General features: G+C 35.5%; 1 protein-coding gene across 9 annotated transcripts in view; it reads left to right on the forward strand.

The window, feature by feature from the left end:
* The window catches only part of LOC107454124 (phosphatidylinositol phosphatase PTPRQ), a 124,052-nt gene that overhangs the window by 59,954 nt on the left and 42,906 nt on the right, over positions 1 to 21,192 (forward strand). For 6 of the 9 annotated variants that reach the window (XR_015432352.1, XM_087158602.1, XM_087158601.1 and 3 more), the window contains 9 exons: positions 111 to 392; positions 2,911 to 3,192; positions 6,785 to 7,066; positions 8,762 to 9,043; positions 9,276 to 9,551; positions 13,286 to 13,561; positions 15,407 to 15,670; positions 18,041 to 18,322; positions 20,266 to 20,586. Coding sequence is in view for 8 of the 9 variants with exons in the window: in XM_087158602.1 (XP_087014728.1) it covers positions 111 to 392; positions 2,911 to 3,192; positions 6,785 to 7,066; positions 8,762 to 9,043; positions 9,276 to 9,551; positions 13,286 to 13,561; positions 15,407 to 15,670; positions 18,041 to 18,322; positions 20,266 to 20,586 (2,547 nt within the window). In the remaining variant the exon portion in view is untranslated. The remainder of the gene's footprint in view (positions 1 to 110; positions 393 to 2,910; positions 3,193 to 6,784; positions 7,067 to 8,761; positions 9,044 to 9,275; positions 9,552 to 13,285; positions 13,562 to 15,406; positions 15,671 to 18,040; positions 18,323 to 20,265; positions 20,587 to 21,192) is intronic. The other 3 variants (XM_087158605.1, XM_087158606.1, XM_087158608.1) reach the window with 3 other exon arrangements.

Raw genomic sequence — 21,192 nt, forward strand, 5'->3', positions numbered from 1 at the left:
GTATTTTCGCTTACATTTGATAATCAGTTCGGACAGTATGCAATCGTTTTCAAAAGGCTATATTTCATTAGGAGTTTAAAGTTTCATCAAAGATATTATTTTCTTTACAGTTCCATCTTCTCCTCTGAATCTTCGTGAGAAAGGCGTGACCAACTCTAGCATCGAAATGGAGTGGGATGAACCGCATCCTGTAGTAGGATCCATCAGCCTCTACAAACTGAAATGGTTGAACATGAAGAACAATAGTTGGGCAGAAAAGGAAATTGAGGCTTCCACCTATCTCATCGATGGATTAAATCCTTATACAAACTATAGCATCTCGGTGCAGGCAAAAACGAATGCTGGCTATGGGGCATGGTCCGAACCCGTGGTTATACTAACAGATATCGGAGGTAGGATATATTTTTTATTTTATTTTTGTACAGCAGACCCAATTTTTTTGAGTTTACGACTAATAATCTTCAACTCCGTAGGCCAGTAATTTTAAACACAATACAGAAGACCAGGGAGCTCCTGGCTCAAGTAGTGGGAGAAAATTACCTTCGTGCAGGATGTTTTCATGGAAGTAACCTGCATTTACTTCACATGGAGAGGAAGAGCTCCCACGGTTTGCCTGACGGCAAGAGGACTCTAACCCATGATCTGTCTACAAACGAAGATATTAACATTTTTAAGGTCACCCTCTCGAACCATACAGATTGAGTTCTAGAAAGTACAGATCCGATCATTAAATCAAAAGTTATGTAGGTTTCTCCATTTTTTTGTGATGTACATCATTTTCTCTTTCTTTCTGACGAACATTTCAAAAATGAGTGTAAACAATAACAAGATTCTAAATCCGGTGCTGAATTTTGAAAACCTCTTATGTTAGTTCTTAAAAAACGATGAACAGACTTGGCAGTTTCATTCAGATTTGTATTTAAATATGCGTGTTGTTTTCATTCATGATGTTTTTCTGTATTTTGGAAATTCTACAAGGTAGTGAGCCATAAATCGTTTTAAGGAAATTAACATCACAATGTAAGGGCTGCCCTGTGTTACTCAATTCCCACTATTAGTTCACACTTTCCCTGAATCGTGTTCAAATTTTTAACCGTTAATAAATTACTTTTTATTAATTCATTCATTAAATTTTTATTAATTAATTTTATTTTTATATGGCAGAAAAAATGTAATTATTGAATAAAAAGTAACTAAATTAAAGTTTTTCTTTTTTGATCTAAGTAGTATTGACTTTAATTTTTTCTTATATTACTTGTTTTCAGTTTCTAGTTAAAGCTTTCAGTTAAAATTAAGTGCGCAATGGCAAATAGCACAGGACATATTGTAAGCAGTAAGATATTAATACAGGATGCCGGGTTTTCAGGATATGGAGTGAAAAATCGTAATCGCTTGGAAGTCTCATTAATAATTTTATCCACCGTGATTTATATTTTTCATATATTAAGATTGGTCTTTAGGGAAAACCCTGTTTATAACTAGTTTCATCATGGGTTAGTTTCATCAAAATGTCTTCCGAATTTCTCCCAATACTTGATTAGGAGTTTCCTTGTCTTCTGTATTGGGTTCAAAATGACAAGGCTACGGAGTTGAACATTAGTAGTCATAAACCCAAAAATTGGGTCGGCTGTTAAAAGACGGTTATGAAATGAAATGAAACCATCCACAGATTGTTGAAAGGGAGAATGCATGCGGTTACTTAGAACACACTCAAACAACTGTAAGATTAAAATGTAAGTGATTGTAATGATATGATATGAGTGCAGAAAAAGTAAATTTGTCTTGAAATTTCAAAAAAGTGTCAGCAGCAGTTTTGGAATGAAATAAAATTCATAACACTTGGCGATCGAAATGGGCTACAGGTGACGTAGAGCAGAACTCTCTACCTGTGGCAACACTTCGAATGCTTTCACCATTAGCGTGTGGAAAGTCATAGAAGGAAGTACATTAGTTTCTGTCTTGATTTTCAAATAAAGTAAAATCTTTTAAGTTAAGAAACTATATAGAACTGAAAACTGCATTAAACATAGCTCTAAAAGAACATCATGGACATTTTGTTAAAAAATAGTTTTAGCTATTAAAAACGAAAAATATTTTTAAAAAAAAAAGGAAAGAAAATTTATTGGCGATCGAAATGGGCAGCAGGTGGCGTAGAGCAGAACTCTTTTCCTATGGCAACACTTCACATGCTTTCACCATTAGCGTGTGGAAAGTCATAGAGGAAGGAAGTACGTTAGTTTCTCTCTCGATTTTCATATAGATTAAAATCTTTTAAGTTGGAGAACTATATGGAGCTGAAAACTACATTAAACATAGTTCTAATGAAAACTATCACGGAAATTTTAAAAAATATTTTTATGAAATAAAAAGGAAAAATATTAAGAAAAGGGAAAATAGCGCAGTACATTCCTATACAACTGAAAAGAGGAGGAGAGGGAAGGGAGAAGGGCTAAAAACATGAAACCGGTCTCTCCCCAGATGGCGTATTCGAGTGATGCGATCGCCAATAGTTGTGCATTAATATAGGCGATCGCAAAGCTCGAATGCGCCATCTGGGGAGAAAACCGGTTGCATGCCTTTGTCCATTTCCCTTTCCCTCTCCTCCTCTTTTCAGTAATATAGGAATGTAATTCGATATTTTTCCTTCTCCTAATACTTTTCATATTTAATTGTTACAAATATTTTTATTTTCATTTTAAATTTCTATGACGCTTTGTTTTGCAACTATGTTTAATCTAGGTCCAGTAGTTCTAGAGATAAACGACCAAGTCAGCAAATTCTCTTAATTTCTTACGTCAGTGTATTTTCGTTTACGTTTGATAATCAGCTCTGACTGCATGCAATCGTTTTCAAAAGGCTATATTTCATTAGGAGTTTAAAGTTTCATCAACGATATCATTTTCTTTACAGTTCCATCTTCTCCTCTGAATCTTCGTGAGAAAGGCGTGACCAACTCTAGCATCGAAATGGAGTGGGATGAACCGCATCCTGTAGTAGGATCCATCAGCCTCTACAAACTGAAATGGTTGAACATGAAGAACAATAGTTGGGCAGAAAAGGAAACTGAGGCCTCCACTTTTCTCATCGATGGATTAAATCCTTATACAAACTATAGCATCTCGGTGCAGGCGAAAACGAATGCTGGCTATGGGGCATGGTCCAAACCCGTGGTTATACTAACAGATATCGGAGGTAGGATATATTTTTTATTTTATTTTTGTACAGCCAACCCAATTTTTTTTGAGTTTACGACTTCTAATCTTCAACTCCGTAGGCTAGTAATTTAAAACCCAATCCAGAAGACCAAGCAGCTCCTGGCTCAAGTAGTGGGAGAAAATTACCTTCGTGGAGGACGTTTTGATGGAAGTAACCACCATTTACTTCACATGGAGAGGAAGAGCTCCCACGGTTTGCCTGACGGCAAGAGGACTCTAACCCATGATCTGTCTACAAACGAAGATATTAGCATATTTTAGGTCGCCCTCTCGAACCATACAGATTGAGTTCTAGAAAGTACAGATCCGATCATTAAATCAAAAGTTATGTAGGTTTATCCATTTTTTTTGTGATGTACATCATTTTCTCTTTCTTTCTGACGAACATTTCAAAAATGAGTGTAAACAATAACAAGATTCTATATCCGGTGCTGAATTTTGAAAACCTCTTATGTTAGTTCTTAAAAAACGATGAACAGGCTTGGCAGTTTCATTCAGATTTGTATTTAAATATGCGTGTTGTTTTCATTCATGATGTTTTTCTGTATTTTGGAAATTCTACAAGGTAGTGAGCCATAAATCGTTTTAAGGAAATTAACATCACAATGTAAGGGCTGCCCTGTGTTACTCAATTCCCACTATTAGTTCACACTTTCCCTGAATCGTGTTCAAATTTTTAACCGTTAATAAATTACTTTTTATTAATTCATTCATTAAATTTTTATTAATTAATTTTATTTTTATATGGCAGAAAAAATGTAATTATTGAATAAAAAGTAACTAAATTAAAAATTTTCTTTTTTGATCTAAGTAGTATTGACTTTAATTTTTTCTTATATTACTTGTTTTCAGTTTCTAGTTAAAGCTTTCAGTTAAAATTAAGTGCGCAATGACAAATAGCACAGGACATATTGTAAGCAGTAAGATATTAATACAGGATGCCGGGTTTTCAGGATATGGAGTGAAAAATCGTAATCGCTTGGAAGTCTCATTAATAATTTTATCCACCGTGATTTATATTTTTCATATATTAAGAGTGGTCTTTAGGGAAAACCCTGTTTATAACTAGTTTCATCATGGGTTAGTTTCATCAAAATGTCTTCCGAATTTCTCCCAATACTTGATTAGGAGTTTCCTTGTCTTCTGTATTGGGTTCAAAATGACAAGGCTACGGAGTTGAACATTAGTAGTCATAAATCTAAAAATTGGGTCGGCTGTTAAAAGACGGTTATGAAATGATATGAAACCATCCACAGATTGTTGAAAAGGAGAATGCGTGCGGTTACTTAGAACACACTCAAACAACTGTAAGATTAAAATGTAAGTGATTGTAATGATATGATATGAGTGCAGAAAAAGTAAATTTGTCTTGAAATTTCAAAAAAGTGTCAGCAGCAGTTTTGGAATGAAATAAAATTCATAACACTTGGCGATCGAAATGGGCTACAGGTGACGTAGAGCAGAACTCTCTACCTGTGGCAACATTTCGAATGCTTTCACCATTAGCGTGTGGAAAGTCGTAGAAGGAAGTACATTAGTTTCTGTCTTGATTTTCAAATAAAGTAAAATCTTTTAAGTTAAGAAACTATATAGAACTGAAAACTGCATTAAACATAGCTCTAAAAGAACATCATGGACATTTTGTTAAAAAATAGTTTTAGCTATTAAAAACGAAAAATATTTAAAAAAAAAAAAAAGGAAAGAAAATTTATTGGCGATCGAAATGGGCTGCAGGTGGCGTAGAGCAGAACTCTTTTCCTATGGCAACCCTTCACATGCTTTCACCATTAGCGTGTGGAAAGTCATAGAGGAAGGAAGTACGTTAGTTTCTCTCTCGATTTTCATATAGATTAAAATCTTTTAAGTTGGAGAACTATATGGAGCTGAAAACTACATTAAACATAGTTCTAATGAAAACTATCACGGAAATTTTAAAAAATATTTTTATGAAATAAAAAGGAAAAATATTAAGAAAAGGGAAAATAGCGCAGTACATTCCTATACAACTGAAAAGAGGAGGAGAGGGAAGGGAGAAGGGCTAAAAACATGAAACCGGTCTCTCCCCAGATGGCGTATTCGAGTGTTGCGATCGCCAATAGTTGTGCATTAATATAGGCGATCGCAGAGCTCGAATGCGCCATCTGGGGAGAAAACCGGTTGCATGCCTTTGTCCATTTCCCTTTCCCTCTCCTCCTCTTTTCAGTAATATAGGAATGTAATTCGATATTTTTCCTTCTCCTAATACTTTTCATATTTAATTGTTAAAAATATTTTTATATTCATTTTAAATTTCCATGACGCTTTGTTTTGCAACTATGTTTAATCTAGGTCCAGTAGTTCTAGAGATAAACGACCAAGTCAGCAAATTCTCTTAATTTCTTACGTCAGTGTATTTTCGTTTACGTTTGATAATCAACTCTGACTGCATGCAATCGTTTTCAAAAGGCTATATTTCATTAGGAGTTTAAAGTTTCATCAAAGATATTATTTTCTTTACAGTTCCATCTTCTCCTCTGAATCTTCGTGAGAAAGGCGTGACCAACTCTAGCATCGAAATGGAGTGGGATAGAGCGTTCGCCTGCCAACGAAGTGAAACGGGTTCGAATGGCAGGTAGACGTGCAGTGATGGCAGGTAGACGCGAATCCGCACCCGGCTTGCACCGACCACAGTGCTGACATAAAATATCCTCAGTGGTAGACGGATCATGGATTAGAGTCCCCTTTCCATCAGGGTAACCGTAGTAGGCTCTCGTGGTCTTCCTCTCCATGTAACGTAAATGCAGGTTAGTTTCATCAAAAAGTCATTCGAATTTCATCCAATACTTGATCCAGGAGTTTCCTTGTCTTCTGAATTGGGTTCAAAATGACAGGGCTACGGAGTTGAACATCAGCAGTCATAAACCCAATATTTGGGTCGGATGTTCAAAGACGGTTATGAAATAAAATGAAACCATCCATAGATTGCTGAAAAGGAGAATGTATGCTGTTATTTAGAACACGCTCTAACGGTTGTATGATTAGAATGTAAGTGATTGTAATGATCTGATATGAATGCAGAAAAAATAATTTGTCTGGAAATTTCAAAAAAGTGTTTTGGAATGAAATAAAATTCATAACGATTGGCGTTTGAAATGGGCTACAGGTGACGTAGAGCAGAACTCTCTACTTGTGGCAACACTTCGTATGTTTTCACCATTATCGTGTGGAGAGTCATAGAGGAAGGAAGTACGTTAGTTTCCCTCTTGATTTTCAATTGGAGCAAAATCTTTCAAGTTAGGAAAGTATATGGAACTTAAAACTACATAAAACATAGTTCTAAAAAAAGCGTCATGGAAATTTCAAAAAAGTATTTTTGACAATTAAATACCAAAAATATATTAGAACTATGTTTGATACAGGTCCAATAGTTCTAGGGATAATCGACCCAGTCTGCAAATTCTCTTTATTTCTCACATCAGTGTATTTTCGCTTACATTTGATAATCAGTTCGGACAGTATGCAATCGTTTTCAAAAGGCTATATTTCATTAGGAGTTTAAAGTTTCATCAAAGATATTATTTTCTTTACAGTTCCATCTTCTCCTCTGAATCTTCGTGAGAAAGGCGTGACCAACTCTAGCATCGAAATGGAGTGGGATGAACCACATCCTGTAGTAGGATCCATCAGCCTCTACAAACTGAAATGGTTGAACATGAGGAACAATAGTTGGGCAGAAAAGGAAATTGAGGCTTCCGCCTATCTCATCGATGGATTAAATCCTTATACAAACTATAGCATCTCGGTGCAGGCAAAAACGAATGCTGGCTATGGGGCATGGTCCGAACCCGTAGTCATACAAACAGACATCGGAGGTAGGATATATTTTTATTTTTATTTTATAACCGTCGTTGAACAGCCAACTCTATTGTTTCAGTTAACGACTACTAATGTTCAACTCCGTAGCCCTGTAATTAAAGAACTCAATCCAGAAGACAAGGGAAATCATGAATCAAGTATTGGGAGAAATTTGCCTTCGTGGAGGACTTTTTGATGGAAGTAACCTGCATTTGTTTCACATGGAAAAGAAGACCACCCACGATTAGCCTGACGGCAGGAGGACTCTAACCCATGATCCGTCTACAAACGAGGATATTAGCACATATAAGGTCACCCACTCGAACCACTAAGATTGAGTCCTAGAACGTACAGATCCGATCATTAGATCAAAAGTTATTCAGGCTTATCCATTTTTTTGTGATGTACATAATTTTCTCTTTCTTTCTGACAGACATTTCAAAAATGAGTGTAAACAATAACAAGATTCTAAATCTGGTACTGAATTTTGAAAACCTCTGATGTTAGTTCTTAAAAAACGATGAACAGGCTTGGCAGTTTCATTCAGATTTGTATTTAAATATGCGTGTTGTTTTCATTCATGATGTTTTTCTGTATTTTGGAAATTCTACAAGGTAGTGAGCCATAAATCGTTTTAAGGAAATTAACTTCACAATGTAAGGGCTGCCCTGTGTTACTCAATTCCCACTATTAGTTCACACTCACCCTGTATCGTGTTCAAATTTTTAACAGCTAATAAAATACTTTTGATTAATTCATTCATTAAATTTTTATTAATTAATTATATTTTTATATGGGAGAAAAAATTTTAATTATTCAGTAATAAAGTAACTAAATTAAAATTTTTCTTCCTTGATCCAAGTAGGATTGACTTTAATTTATTTTTATATTTCTTGTTTTCAGTTTTTAGTTAAAGTTTTCAGTTTAAATTAAGTGCGCAATTGCAAATAGCACAAGTCATATTGTAAGCAGTACAATAACAATATAGGATGGTGCATTTCTTGGGATATGGAGTAAAATTCGTGATCGCTTGGAAGTCTCACTAAAAATTTTATTCTCCGAGATTTATGTTTTTCATATACTAGGGTTGTAAATTAAATAGTGGCAACTTAACCTTGAAACTTACAGAAGGGCGGGCATGCGCGAATAGGCTATGAGAGCGGTGAGGTGGCGCTGTTGTCGATGTGTAGAGTGCAAAAAACAGTCAATCTGCTTAGAAGGGTAGTTGTTGTGTGTCGTTAAAGTGAGGAGTTTCGTTTCCATCGCTCTAAAGCATGTTTTCAAAAGGTGATCAGCGGTCGTGGCTTAAAATCGAGGTTGTCCGTGGCAAAAATGCAACAGAATGCTATCGTGGATTAGTGGAAGCCTGTGGCGCAAATGCTTTACCCTATAGGACAGTAGCACAATGGGTTCAAGCATCTGTTCTTTTTTCGTCATTAAGCCTTTTGACAACATGCTTAAGAGCGATGGAAACGAAACTCCTCACTTTAACGCCACGCAACAACTACCCTTCTAAGCAAATCGACTGTTTTTTGCACTCTACACATCGACAACAGCGCCACCTCACCTCTCCCATATCCTATTTGCGCATGCCCGCCCTTCTGTAAGTTTCAAGGTTAAGTTGTCACTATTTAATTTACAACCCTCGTATTACGAGTGGTGAAACCTTTTTTTGTAACTAATCCTAAAAATAGATGTTTGTCATTTTCCAGTTCCACTATCTCCTATTAATCTTCGAGAAAACCTTACAACTAACACGAGCCTCGGTATAGCGTGGGACAGTCCTGGTGACAGTGCTGGCCCCATTGTTCTCTACAAAGTGAGGTGGATGGACATGAGCAACAGCAGAAATGGTGAGCAAGAAACGAAGGATAGAGTTTTCCGCATTCAGAAATTGAAACCTTATCAGTATTACTTCATCCAAGTGCAGGCCAAAACAATGGCTAGTTATGGACCGTGGTCGAAGCAACTTAGGTTACGGACAAGTGAGGGAGGTAAGCTGTTTGTGTTTTATAAATTGAATGATTATTATCCCACAAACGATTATTTGAAAAACAAAATATATTATAAATATTCACTCCCCTGTATGTTAGTACAGGAGTGATTATAGATTATATAAAATATATAATCTATAATCACTCCTGTGTATATTCGTTAAAAATTACGTGAAAAATACAACCATAGAAATGTATTGTGAGAATGTTGCTCATAATATTTATTTTCCAGTCCCATCAGCTCCAAAGAATGTTCGAGGAAAGGATGTGAAGAATACAAGCATAGAAATAGAGTGGGACATCCCTAAACCCGATGTTGGCCCAATCACGGTGTACAGAATCCGCTGGACTAACAACACCAGAAGTAATCTGCATGAGACAAAAGAAACATTCTATTTAATAAAGGACTTGATTCCATTCAGTAACTACACCATTGAGGTGCAGGCGGAAACGAAGGCCAGTCCAGGAAAGTGGTCTGAACCTGCCACGATACAAACATCTGTAGGAAGTAAGAAATCCAACTAATATTTCAATTATTTTTGGTGTATATTTTTAAAATGCATTATTGCCCATTGGCAAAATGGGTCTTGCTTTGGATCTGATGGCGTCCTCACACTTTTCAACTACAATAATCAAGAGTATTAGTAAGCAGTGAGCATGCTTCGCTATGGCAACCGCTGCTGTTTGGTAACTTTTTTAGAATTCTCCTTTTTCACTTTTAATTTTGTTACGCATTATGTTGGTGAGTTTATTTTTGAGATATGGGACCAGAAAGATGCCATAAATACTTCTTGAGTTGTGAATAAAAGAGAATTTCATCATTTGCACGATTCTTTAATTTTATTGTTTTAATTAAGAATCAGAAGCTCTAACCTACAGATCAAACTGGATCGTTTTCATTACTAATTCAGGTGAATATCACACATAGCAGGGTCCAAACTGATTGACACGGTCCCAAAGGTTAGAGTTGAAGCAAGGAAAAAGCAATGCCAGGGCCTAAAATTACCGAGACTGAAAAAGCCAAAGAACGTAGACGGAAATTCCTTAAGCGTTACTCACAAACGAAAAAACGAAAGGATTCCGTTCACAAGCATGAAGTGCGTCCCTCCCAAAAGTACAAAGTGGTTGAGGGAATTGAACCCTACCGAAGAGCGAATGGTGGCTCTCCGAATTCCTTTCAGGCAAATACGAGAACTAGGTAATGATCACCAGTTAGGGATAAAAGGATCCATTGTCAACGTACCCAATAACTTGCACAAGATCGTAGACTGTCTTCCACGCAATATAAGTGATTCATTCACTATTCATGTAAAATTGAAAAAAAGCCTAGCTTTCAAATGATATTTCATGTATGAATCCGAAACGGGTATATGATGCAGCTTACAACCTCCATCAAACACCTCCCCTCCGCAGAGGATCAAAATTGTGATGGCATGTCTTTGGATTATCCTCCGGGATGTTTCCCTGACCGTCGCCAATAGCCTATTGTGCAGCTCTAGTGCGACGTAAATTAACAACAACATCCATCAAACACCATTGTACTACAAATCCGAAAATGTTAACATTGATCCCGATTGGCTGTTCTGTGTCTGTTCAGTCATCAAAAGAATTGACACAGAATGTGTCTGAGCTGCATTCAAATATGTCTTCGAAATTGTGTACTGAGCAGTTCAGGATTAACAGTAACAGATGTCCAAGATGAAAACAGAATAAAGTTTCTTTTCCGAAAAAAATTGGACAACAACCATTTTGCCAATATGTAACCAGTGATAGCCTCGCGGCGATCACATTTTTCTTCATTTTGTAGTGAATCGTGTGTTTACTTTAACTTTCCTGAAATTATTATATTTCATGTCCATAAATTGAGGATAATTTCCGGCAAAATAGCTAGCTGAAATTTTATATTGGAGAAAGTAAATTGAGAAAGCATTTGGGGCTGCAATGATGATTAAGAAGAATATATATAAAAAAAGAAAGAAATTGATATCTCTGAGGAAGATGGATGCACGTATCATCTGTTGTTCAATGAATGGCTGGCATGAAGACTATTACTAGAAAAACCTACAAATTTCTGTCAGTTTTGATGTTCTGTACACCCTTAGTAATCAGCATTGATTCTTTAGATTCCAATACCTTTTTTTTTAAAATTTAAATAATTGTTTTCACTGACCACAATGAATAACTTTTGATCTAATGATCGGATCTTCAAGATCTATGACGCACTCTTAATTATTCGAGGGGGTGACCTCAAATAGGCTAATTAATTAGTGTCGACGATATTTTTTAAAATACGAAATCGAAAACGCAATTTCTCTAAATTAACATATCTTTTTTTCGATGATTTCGGACTTCTGATCTCGAATATGTAGGGGATAGCCACAATCAGGAATATAGGGTCCCCTTTGTTTGGTAAGAAAGAGATCGAAAGTGTGAACCCCTCACCGAAAATTTTCTGTCAGTATAGATGTTCTGTACATCCTTAGTAATCAGTGCAGATTCTTTAGATTCCGATACCTTTTTTTGTTTAAATAATTGTTTGTACAGATTATTTCAAAGTACAAAAACTGTGGAAGTTTTTCTAAGTCAAAACAATTTGAAAGTTACTTAAACATCTTCCACAGAAATTTTACAAGTGCAAATATGAACAGAAATTTTCTAAGTACCGAAACCCTCAGAAATTTTCTAAATGCAAACAGTTTAAAAATTTTCAAAGTTCTGCAATTCCAATAAAAATATTTTATATGTTCAAAAAACTTCAGAATAATTCTAAGTACAAAACATTTGAAAGTTTTTCTAAGTCGAAACTATTTGAAAGTTGCTCAAAAAAACTTTAAAAATTTTCAAATTGCTAACAGTTTGAAAATTTTCAAAGTTCTGCAATTCGAATAAAATTTTCTATATTCAAGCAACTTCAGAATATTTTCCGAAAATTTTAAAAACTTTCAAAGTACCGAAACTTCCAGGATTTTCTAAGTATCGAAACCTTCAGAAATTTTCTGAAGGAAACAGTTTGAACCTTTTCAAAGTTCTGCAATTCGAATAAAATTTTCCATGTTCTAACAACTTCAGAATATTTCCAAGCACGAAAAATGTGAATGCTTTTTTTTTTTTAAGTGAAAGCAATTTGAAAATTAAAAAACTTCAGAAATTTTCTAAATACCAATAACATCTGAAATTTTCTAAGTACAAGCAGTCTAAAAATATTCTACGTTCTGGGATTCCAACTTAAAAAATTTCCTATTTTCAAGCAATTTCTGAATATTTTTAGTACAAAAAATCCGAAAGTTTTTCTAAGTCAAAAGCAAAATTTATTTAAAGAACTTCAGAAATTTATAAGTAACAATAACATCAGAAGTTTTAGAAGTAAAAACAGTTTGAAAATTCTCAAATTTCAGTGATTCGAACTGAAAACTTTTCTATGTTCAATCAGCTTGAAGATATTTCTAAGTAGAAAAAATTTGAAAGTTTTTCTTAGTTAAACACTTTTCTTAGTCAAATATTATTTTTTGCGTGTTTTGTCGTATCTAGAGAACTTTTTAAATGAATTGAAAAATTTTTTCTCATAATTATAAAAGTTGTTTGTCCTAAGATAAGTCCCCTTAAAAAAATAAATGTTAGTGAATATTTATTATTTTTAATTATTAATTTTATAAAGGTCGAACAAATTTTGAATTTTTGGGTATATTTTTTTATATCTTCTTAAAGTATGCATATAAAGTATTTTCATGGTGAAATGCAAAATTTGAGAGATATCGATAGAATAGTTTTTAAGAAATCAAATTTTAAAAAATCGCTAAAATTCTCCACTACTATTCAACCAATTTCTCTTAAATTTTGCATTTTACCATGTAAGATTACAGAGACAATTACATATACAAACAAATTTATACCTTACAATTTAAAAAATTTTCGACTGTTATTCAATGAAATAATAAAAATAATTTTTTAAATTCATTTTTTTCACTTCATCTTGGGACAAACAAATTTTATAAATAAGTGCAAAAAGTTTTCAGTTCGTTTAAAAAATTCTCGAGACTTGGCGAAATACGCAAAAAGTAAAATTTATTTGTTTATTTTGTTTGATAAAGACCTATCTGAATGATAATTATCCCGCAGACAATCGTTGGAAAAACAAAATATATTATCCATATTCACTCCCCTGTATATTAGTTGAAAATTACGCGAAAAATACAACCATAGAAATGTATTCTGAGAATGTTGCTTATAATATTTATTTTCCAGTCCCATCAGCTCCAAAGAATGTTCGAGGAAAGGATGTGAAGAATACAAGCATAGAAATAGAGTGGGACATTCCTAAACCCGATGTTGGCCCAATCACGCTGTACAGAATCCGCTGGACTAACAACACCAGAAGTAATCTGCATGAGACAAAAGAAACATTCTATTTAATAAAGGACTTGATTCCATTTACTAACTACACCATTGAGGTGCAGGCGGAAACGAAGGCCAGTCCAGGAAAGTGGTCTGAACCTGCCACGATACAAACATCTGTAGGAAGTAAGAAATCCAACTAATATTTCAATTCATTTCTGAGGGGTCGGGATAGCCAGGTTGTTAGGGCACCGGACCCATGTCCAGGAGATCGTGGGTTCGATCCCCGCTGTCCGAAGGCTTCCCGTAAAGTAAATGGTGACTTAAATCTGCCGAGTCACAAAATCCATGCTCCCATAAATATTCTTACCTCATTGGGTACTGATCCAGGTTTCCTTGTTTCAGGATTGGTTCAAAGTTACAAGGCTGCGGAGTTGAATATTTGCAGTAGTAGACCCAAAATTGGGTCGGCTGTTCAATGATGGTTATAATATAAAATACAAAATTTATTTTTAATGTATTTTAAAAATGCATTATTATATTTCATGTCCAAAAACAAGATGATTGTAGTTCCGGTAAATAAAGGTTCCGAAACAATCTTGACTATTTCATAAAACTCTTTTGGAAAAAAAAATATGGTCTATGTGTGATATCATTAATGAAGACTAAGATGTTTGTTCCCTGGAGCAATTATAAAAGATATCTCCTTTACAAAAACTTAATATTACATAATTGGTACGGTGTTTAATAGATTGTATGTTTCGCATGAGTATCAAATTATCTGAGTATCAAATTATCTAGCTGGTCTTATTTTATAACCATCGTTGAACTGCCGAACCAATTTTTGGTTTTACGACTACTAATGCTCAATTCCGTGGCCTTTTCATTTTGAACCCCATCCAGAAGACAAGGGAACTCCTGAATCGAGTATTGTGGGAAATTTACCTTCGTGGAGAACTTTTTTTATAGAACTAACCAACATTTGCGTTACATGGAAAGGAAGAACACGAGAACCTCCCACGGTTAGCCAGACGGCAAGGGGACTCTAACCCATGATCCGTTTATTGCTGGGGATATTTTACGTCAGCACTGCGGACATTGCAAGCCGGATACGGAATTTGAATCAACCAGTCATCACTGGGATTCGGACCCAGTTCCCCTCATTGGGAGGTGAAAGCTCTATCCCCTGAGCCACCACGACTCTCACGCTGATCTTCGAGAAGATTACTCCACACAGGACGCTATGCTCTGCGAAGTTGCAATAGGTAAGTAGAAGGTAATAGACTGGTTGCAACTTGTGGCCCAAGCATGCCCCATACATAATCTATCAGATTCAAATCAGATGAGTATGCTGACTTATTCCGTACGGGTAATATCCTAAGAACGAAGGTGTTCGTTTACTTGTTAAGAAAAGGCGTTGGCATCCATGGTCACATATTCTGCGCCCAGGGCACATAAAAAAAACATACATGTTGTTTCAGAGGAATGTCCCTATAAATTTCAACTGTTATGGTTCGAGCGCGATGGCTCAAAGGATAGACTTTTCCCCTTCCAATGAAGTGAACCGGGTTCGAATCTCAGCGATGGCTGGTCGATGCGAATCAGCATCCGGCTTGCCTTGAGCACCGTGCTGACATAAAAAAATATCATTAGTGGTATATGGATTATGGATTAGAATCCCTTTGCAGTCAGGCTAACCGTGGGAGATTTTCGTGGTCTCCGTCTCCGTGTAACGCAAATGTTAGTTATTTTCCACAAAAAGTCCTCCACGAAGGCAAATGTTTCCTCAATACTTAATCCAGGAGCTCTCTTGTCTTCTGGATTGGGTTCAAAATTACAAGGCTACGGAGTTGAACATTAGTTGTCGTAATCCCAAAAATTATGTTGACTGTTCAACGACGGTTGTAAACTCTTATGGTTCCGATTGAAAATCTGTTCATGTTCCATTAGCCATGTTCCATTAGAAACTAGTATAATTTCAAATAATAAACTCCATTCAAAAAGAATAAACTGTAATATTGATTCTTTCAGTTCCTTCCGCTCCAGAGAGACTGGTTAAGAGTCACGTGACGAATCACACCATTGAAGTAATATGGGAAGCTCCTCAGCCCAACAGAGGACCCATTTTATTCTATACCATCCAATGGGGATCGCATAATGATACCACCAATGAACTTGCGTATGTGATTGATGGTCTCAATCCATACACAGATTACCACATTGCTGTAAGAGCAAAGACTGAAGCCGGTTATGGAAGATTTTCAGATGTCCTAAGAGTGAGAACGAAAATCGGAAGTAAGTTTCTTTGATACCCTTCTGGTTGGCAACACGTTTTTTAAATACCGTGCTGGTGGATACCCGTGGCGTTTTTTTTTCTTAAATCTCAAAAAGCAACTTTTTGAAATCTCGACGAACTTTCTGGAAGATATTTCGGGGATATGTATTGTCACCTTATTGCAAGCTGTTTTTTTATTTTATTTCATTAAAAATATTTTAATAAATTTGTAATAATTGAGATTGTTTTGCTTAAATAATAAAAATACAACTTTGATTCTAGTAGTAATCGCCAATTTGGCGATATTTCAAAAAGTCGTCGAGGGTTGGGATATTCTAGGATTTTACCGTCCGTGCTGAACAAGCATGCGAAGCATAACATTTTTTTAATTAAATTTGCAAAAATTGTCGGAAGTAGTCGGCAGTTCTATAGAAAAATCAACGTAAGCGACAAAAAACATCAAATGGTTCCGGTGTATCGTTTATGCTATGCGCAAGAGGCGATATTCTAGGAAGCTTTATTACCCACTAGCCGCTTAAGGCGGCCAGTTGTCCGCCACGCTAAAGGTTTTCACAAATAAAGTTTTTTAAGACATAGCAGGAAATCTGAAGATTAGTTGACAATTAATGTGTTCCTGTCCTGCAATTTTGTCTTCACATCCAGATGAACAGCGACAAATATATCAAAGCGAAGCGTTCTATTTACGTATCGAATATGTTGCCACATTTTTAAAACAAAAGTTAAACTTTTCTCCTCTTTGATAAATGTAAACTAATGCGAACCTTACAATTAAATTATTAATTCCTTCGTATATTATTCCTTTAAGTTGTCGAAAATTAATATTTCATTTGTAAGGTTCGCATTAGCATACATTTATAAGAGATATGCATTTTTTAATAGTTTTTTGAATATGGCTCTTTGAAGACGAAAAAGCTTAGGTTTTCTTACAAAATGACTGATAACTAAAAAACTAATCCAAATTTTTGAAAAAGAAAAAAAAATACTTCTTCATTATGTCAAAACACAATTATGTGTCGAGTTTCGTGCCTGGGCGCGGCTTCTGGGGAGATATATTGTGATTACAGACAGACGCACACACAGCCGCGTTTATTATTATGTATAGATGTATAGATTGACAAAATGGGTGATGGCGTCTACACACTTTTCAACTCTGTTCAAGAGTCACAGTAAACAGTGTGTGCATGCGTTGCTGTGGCGACCGCTGTTTTTACTTTTATTTTCACTAGCAGGCATTTTTAATGTTCTTACATAATAATAATTGGGAAAAATATACTTGAGGGTGCCCCTTGGCGAAATTGGCAATTTATGCTTGGCGCCATACTTGTTTGCCCGTAACGCCGTGGTAACCCACAAACAGGACATTTATATCTATTACTAATTAAACCTTCATTCATACACAAGTCAATCATTGTTTTTTTTCATTGTTATAAAAATCGTACAGAAACTTAAGATTTATCTTATTGACAGTATTCAATTTTAGTACCAGAAGCAAAAATAACCTTACCAGCCGGTATCCAAAGTAGAACCAACGGATCTTTGAAATTACATTTAAAAATTCATTTAAAAACAACGCTAAATTCTAAACTAGTCAGAATCACTATTAAAATCTAAACCAATCAGAATCACGATTGGTTTTCAACATCGCCTAGCTTGGCGATCAATCGCGATCACAACTTGGCGGGGGCACCCTCAAGTATAGTCTACCCTAATAATTTAAAGTATTTTTATATTCTTTTGATTATGAACATATTATGACTGGCTCGACGGTGATTTCAAAATAAATATGAAGATGGAAAAGTATTTTGTGAGGTCTTGAAACACGTACATAGGCAGTCCAATCCGACGACAAACATCAATGGAGACAGTTTTATGCAACCCATGATTTTAAATGTTGTGGACTTTAACCAATCCAGAAAGAAAAAGCATTTGACCATTGAGTAACCAGTGATCATAAAAAGGCGATCACAACTTTTTTGTTGAATTGTTTTTATTGCATTTCTTTTATTGTACTTAAATTTGTACTTTCTTTTTACAATTCAATAGATTTTTATAAATTCCAGAAGGAGATTTTTCGAAAATAATATCACAATTTAAGGAAAGTTTATGGAGTGCTATCTTATTTTCAGCTGAAGTTTCATAAATTTAATGGTAAATGAATTCCTACAAATTGAAATCCTGTAAACAATATAAGTACAATATTGTCTGCTAAGATTAGGTGTACAATTAAATTTGGGGCGTATTTTAACTGCCGGTTCCACTCATGTAAAACTTTATACGATGCATCCATTAAATCCGTGAAAAGATTATTTGAACCGAGTCCAATCAGAAATCAATGAAAGCTGTTTGTTAAAATACGTTTTCAATTTTAGTTCCCAGCATTCCAAGGAGTGTGTCTGATGCAAGCAAAAATGCAACGTACCTCCGTTTGACGTGGCTCCAACCCCAGCCCATGAATGGTCCCCTCGATTTCTACAAAGTACAGTGGAATGCGGTTGATGACAATCGCCTGCAAACAGTCTTTACTAATGACACCACTTTTGAGTTTTTCCCACTCCTCCCTTACACGAACTACAATTTTCAAGTGAGTGCCAGCACGGTGGAGGGGTGGGGTGAACCATCAGTCACGTTTACGACAAGAACTGGAATTGCAGGTGAGAGTGTTTCAACTGTTTTTCAATCTCTACTATTAATTAACTCTCTCTCCCTATATCTTGTTTGTAAAGTTCAATTAAATTTTTTTTTAAACTTGTAGTGGATGCAGTTTGTTTCAAATATTAATTCATTCATTAAATTTGATTAATTAATTTTAGTTTCATATGGGAGAAAAATTAACCAAAATAAAATTTTTAATTTTTGGCCTAAGTAGGACTTGACTTTAACAACATTTTGTTTTATATTACTTGTTTCAAAGTAAACCATAATATCCGGAAAAAGTGACCCGTTCATACGAGGTTGGTACTTTATTGACCTCGCACTAGAGCTGCACAATGGGCTATTGGCGATACAACCCTGAGGATGGTCCGATGACATGCCATCGCAATTTCAAATCCTGGGCAGAGAAAATATCTCCCCAACTTTGGTAGCCCGACGACCTGCCAGCGATGTCGAGCACTTAACGGTAGAACAGTTTAACGAGGACCGATACTGCTCACCCTTCGTCCCTACACAGGCTGATCAAAGTGGTCACCTACAAGCTTACTGTCAGTAGCCAGTGATGCTTAACTTCGGTGTTCTACTGGGAACCGTATCTTTACAATCAGTCCACTTCGGAACACGTTCACATGGATCGATATTGCATTGAATGGAATGAGATTAGTTATTAAATTCATCTTGTATCACTAGGAATCTCATTAAGTGCATTTTGGCGAACAGCAACTCCACCCGGTCTGAAACATTCTGTGGGATTGCGAAGCACGCCAATAGAACATGATAACAGACTAAACCTGATAATTTCGTTATATAAATTTAGAGCTATAAATGATCTCGAATATGTTAACAGAACCAATAGCTACCGTGAATGGCCCTATTGGTTCTATAATAAGTAATTTGATCTGAATAAGCCGAAAGTGATTATTTACTAATACTTTTGCTGGGTATAAAATATAGACCGTGTTCGAATTTACGTCAATTTCAACGAGAAATAAAATTTCGTAGACGGTTCAAGCAACATGATAATAATGTTCTTAATAACAGTCGTTGAAGAAATTAGAGCGAAATGTAATATTCCCAACACCTGGCGACTTATACGCGGATTTCATTAAGCCAAACATTAAAACAATTTCTTGAAACGCTTTCTGGCCTGCTTTAATTCAAAATAGACACATTATTTGTCCCGAAAGTGAACTATGATTTCACAAGAGAAAGAAATATATGTGTATTCTGATTTAGAATGTTATTCTTAGCAAGTTTCAAAATTAGTTATGAAGATCATTAGAAGATGGCGCTTTCTAACTTTTAAAATCATAAAACAATGTTTTCTAAATAACCACCTTTTGCAGTCATAGATTAACACACTTCGAAGACAACATTAATAGACTGTTTTGCAAATACTTTTGTTAGAAATGTCTAACATGGAATAGAAAACATCGTTTTATAGATTCCTAGTAGCAGCGCCATCTGTTGATGGATTTCGTAACTAACTTTGAAAATCAATAGAATAAAAGGAGCCAAATGAGCATTTATGTCTCTCTCCGTTTTTCTTTGAATACGTTTTACAAGAGAAGGAAATATATGTGTATTCTTATTTAGAATATTATTATTAGCAAGTTTCAAAATTAGTTATGAAGATCGTTAACAGATGGCGCTTTCTAACATTAAAAAATCCTAAAACAATGTTTTCTAAATAACCACCTTTTGCTGCCATAAATTCACGCAATTCGAAGACCAGTTTTGAAAATACTTTTGTTAGAAATGTCCAACATAGAGTAGAATATATCGTTACATAAATTCCTAGTTGCAGCGCCATCTGTTGATGGATTTCGTAACTAACTTTGAAAATCAATAGAATAAAAGGAGCAATTATATTTCGCTCCGTTCCTCTTTGAATGAGTTTTCAAATCAGTCTGTAATTTTCAATAATTTTTTTTACCTACAGTTCCACCAGAAGCAACGGTCACGTTTCTAAAAGTTGAAAATTCCACGGATTATCTTGCTGAGTGGCGAGTTGTCGCACCTTATCCTGGACCAACTACTTATGCAGTATATGTGTGGAAGTTTGCCGGTCAATGTGAGGGTGGTGGACGCATCCACGATATTCTACGGGGCAGTAAGAGTCGGAAGGAATGGAATCAGCCAACTGAAGTGCAAGTATATGGTCTGACTGCCTACTCTCGATACTCTGTTTCGGTTCAGCTGAAAACAGAAGCAGGTGAAACAAAGAGTAACGACAGTGAACCAATACACACGCCTGCCGAAGGTGATTGTTTCAACAGTTTTGTTATAAAAGTAGGCTTATTAAGAAATCTGTCTCGTTGCAAATGTCGTCTGTAATATGTAAAGCACCGGGCTATTTCGAAAATTATTCACTATTTTATGATCTCCTTGACATTTTCTGGCTTATTGCGAGGAGCTTACACATCTCTAGGCTAATGCGTAAAGAATTACTTAATCAATCGGTTCGATATCAGTGGGTGGAAAATGAAGCCTGACATTGAGAATATCTTGCAACATGCGGCAGAGTTGCACAAGAAAGTGCAAGAATCTCTCCGAACCCAGCTCGTTAGTCATTCCCATGCATTTCATCAAACATGTAACATGATCATACGTTACAGACCGACGATACGCCGAAATGGATTGTGGTTGAATGAATTGTGAAAACGTTGAATAAAACAATGTGAAAACCAGGCTTTTGCGCAATACGCAACGAAAATCGACATGGTAAAGAAAAAAAATCTCATTCTCGAAAAGGGAAAATGAAGCACTTTTTAAAAGCACCTTTTTAAAAACGCTACGCACCATGTCAGATGATGCAGCACTATTGCAAGCTTTTAAGTATTAAAAAGTTAAACCGCAAATGCTTTTA

The sequence above is a fragment of the Parasteatoda tepidariorum genome, chromosome 3, assembly GCF_982258835.1.
Source record: "Parasteatoda tepidariorum strain Cologne lab strain chromosome 3, Ptep-v5.0, whole genome shotgun sequence".
Classification (NCBI taxonomy): domain Eukaryota; kingdom Metazoa; phylum Arthropoda; class Arachnida; order Araneae; family Theridiidae; genus Parasteatoda; species Parasteatoda tepidariorum.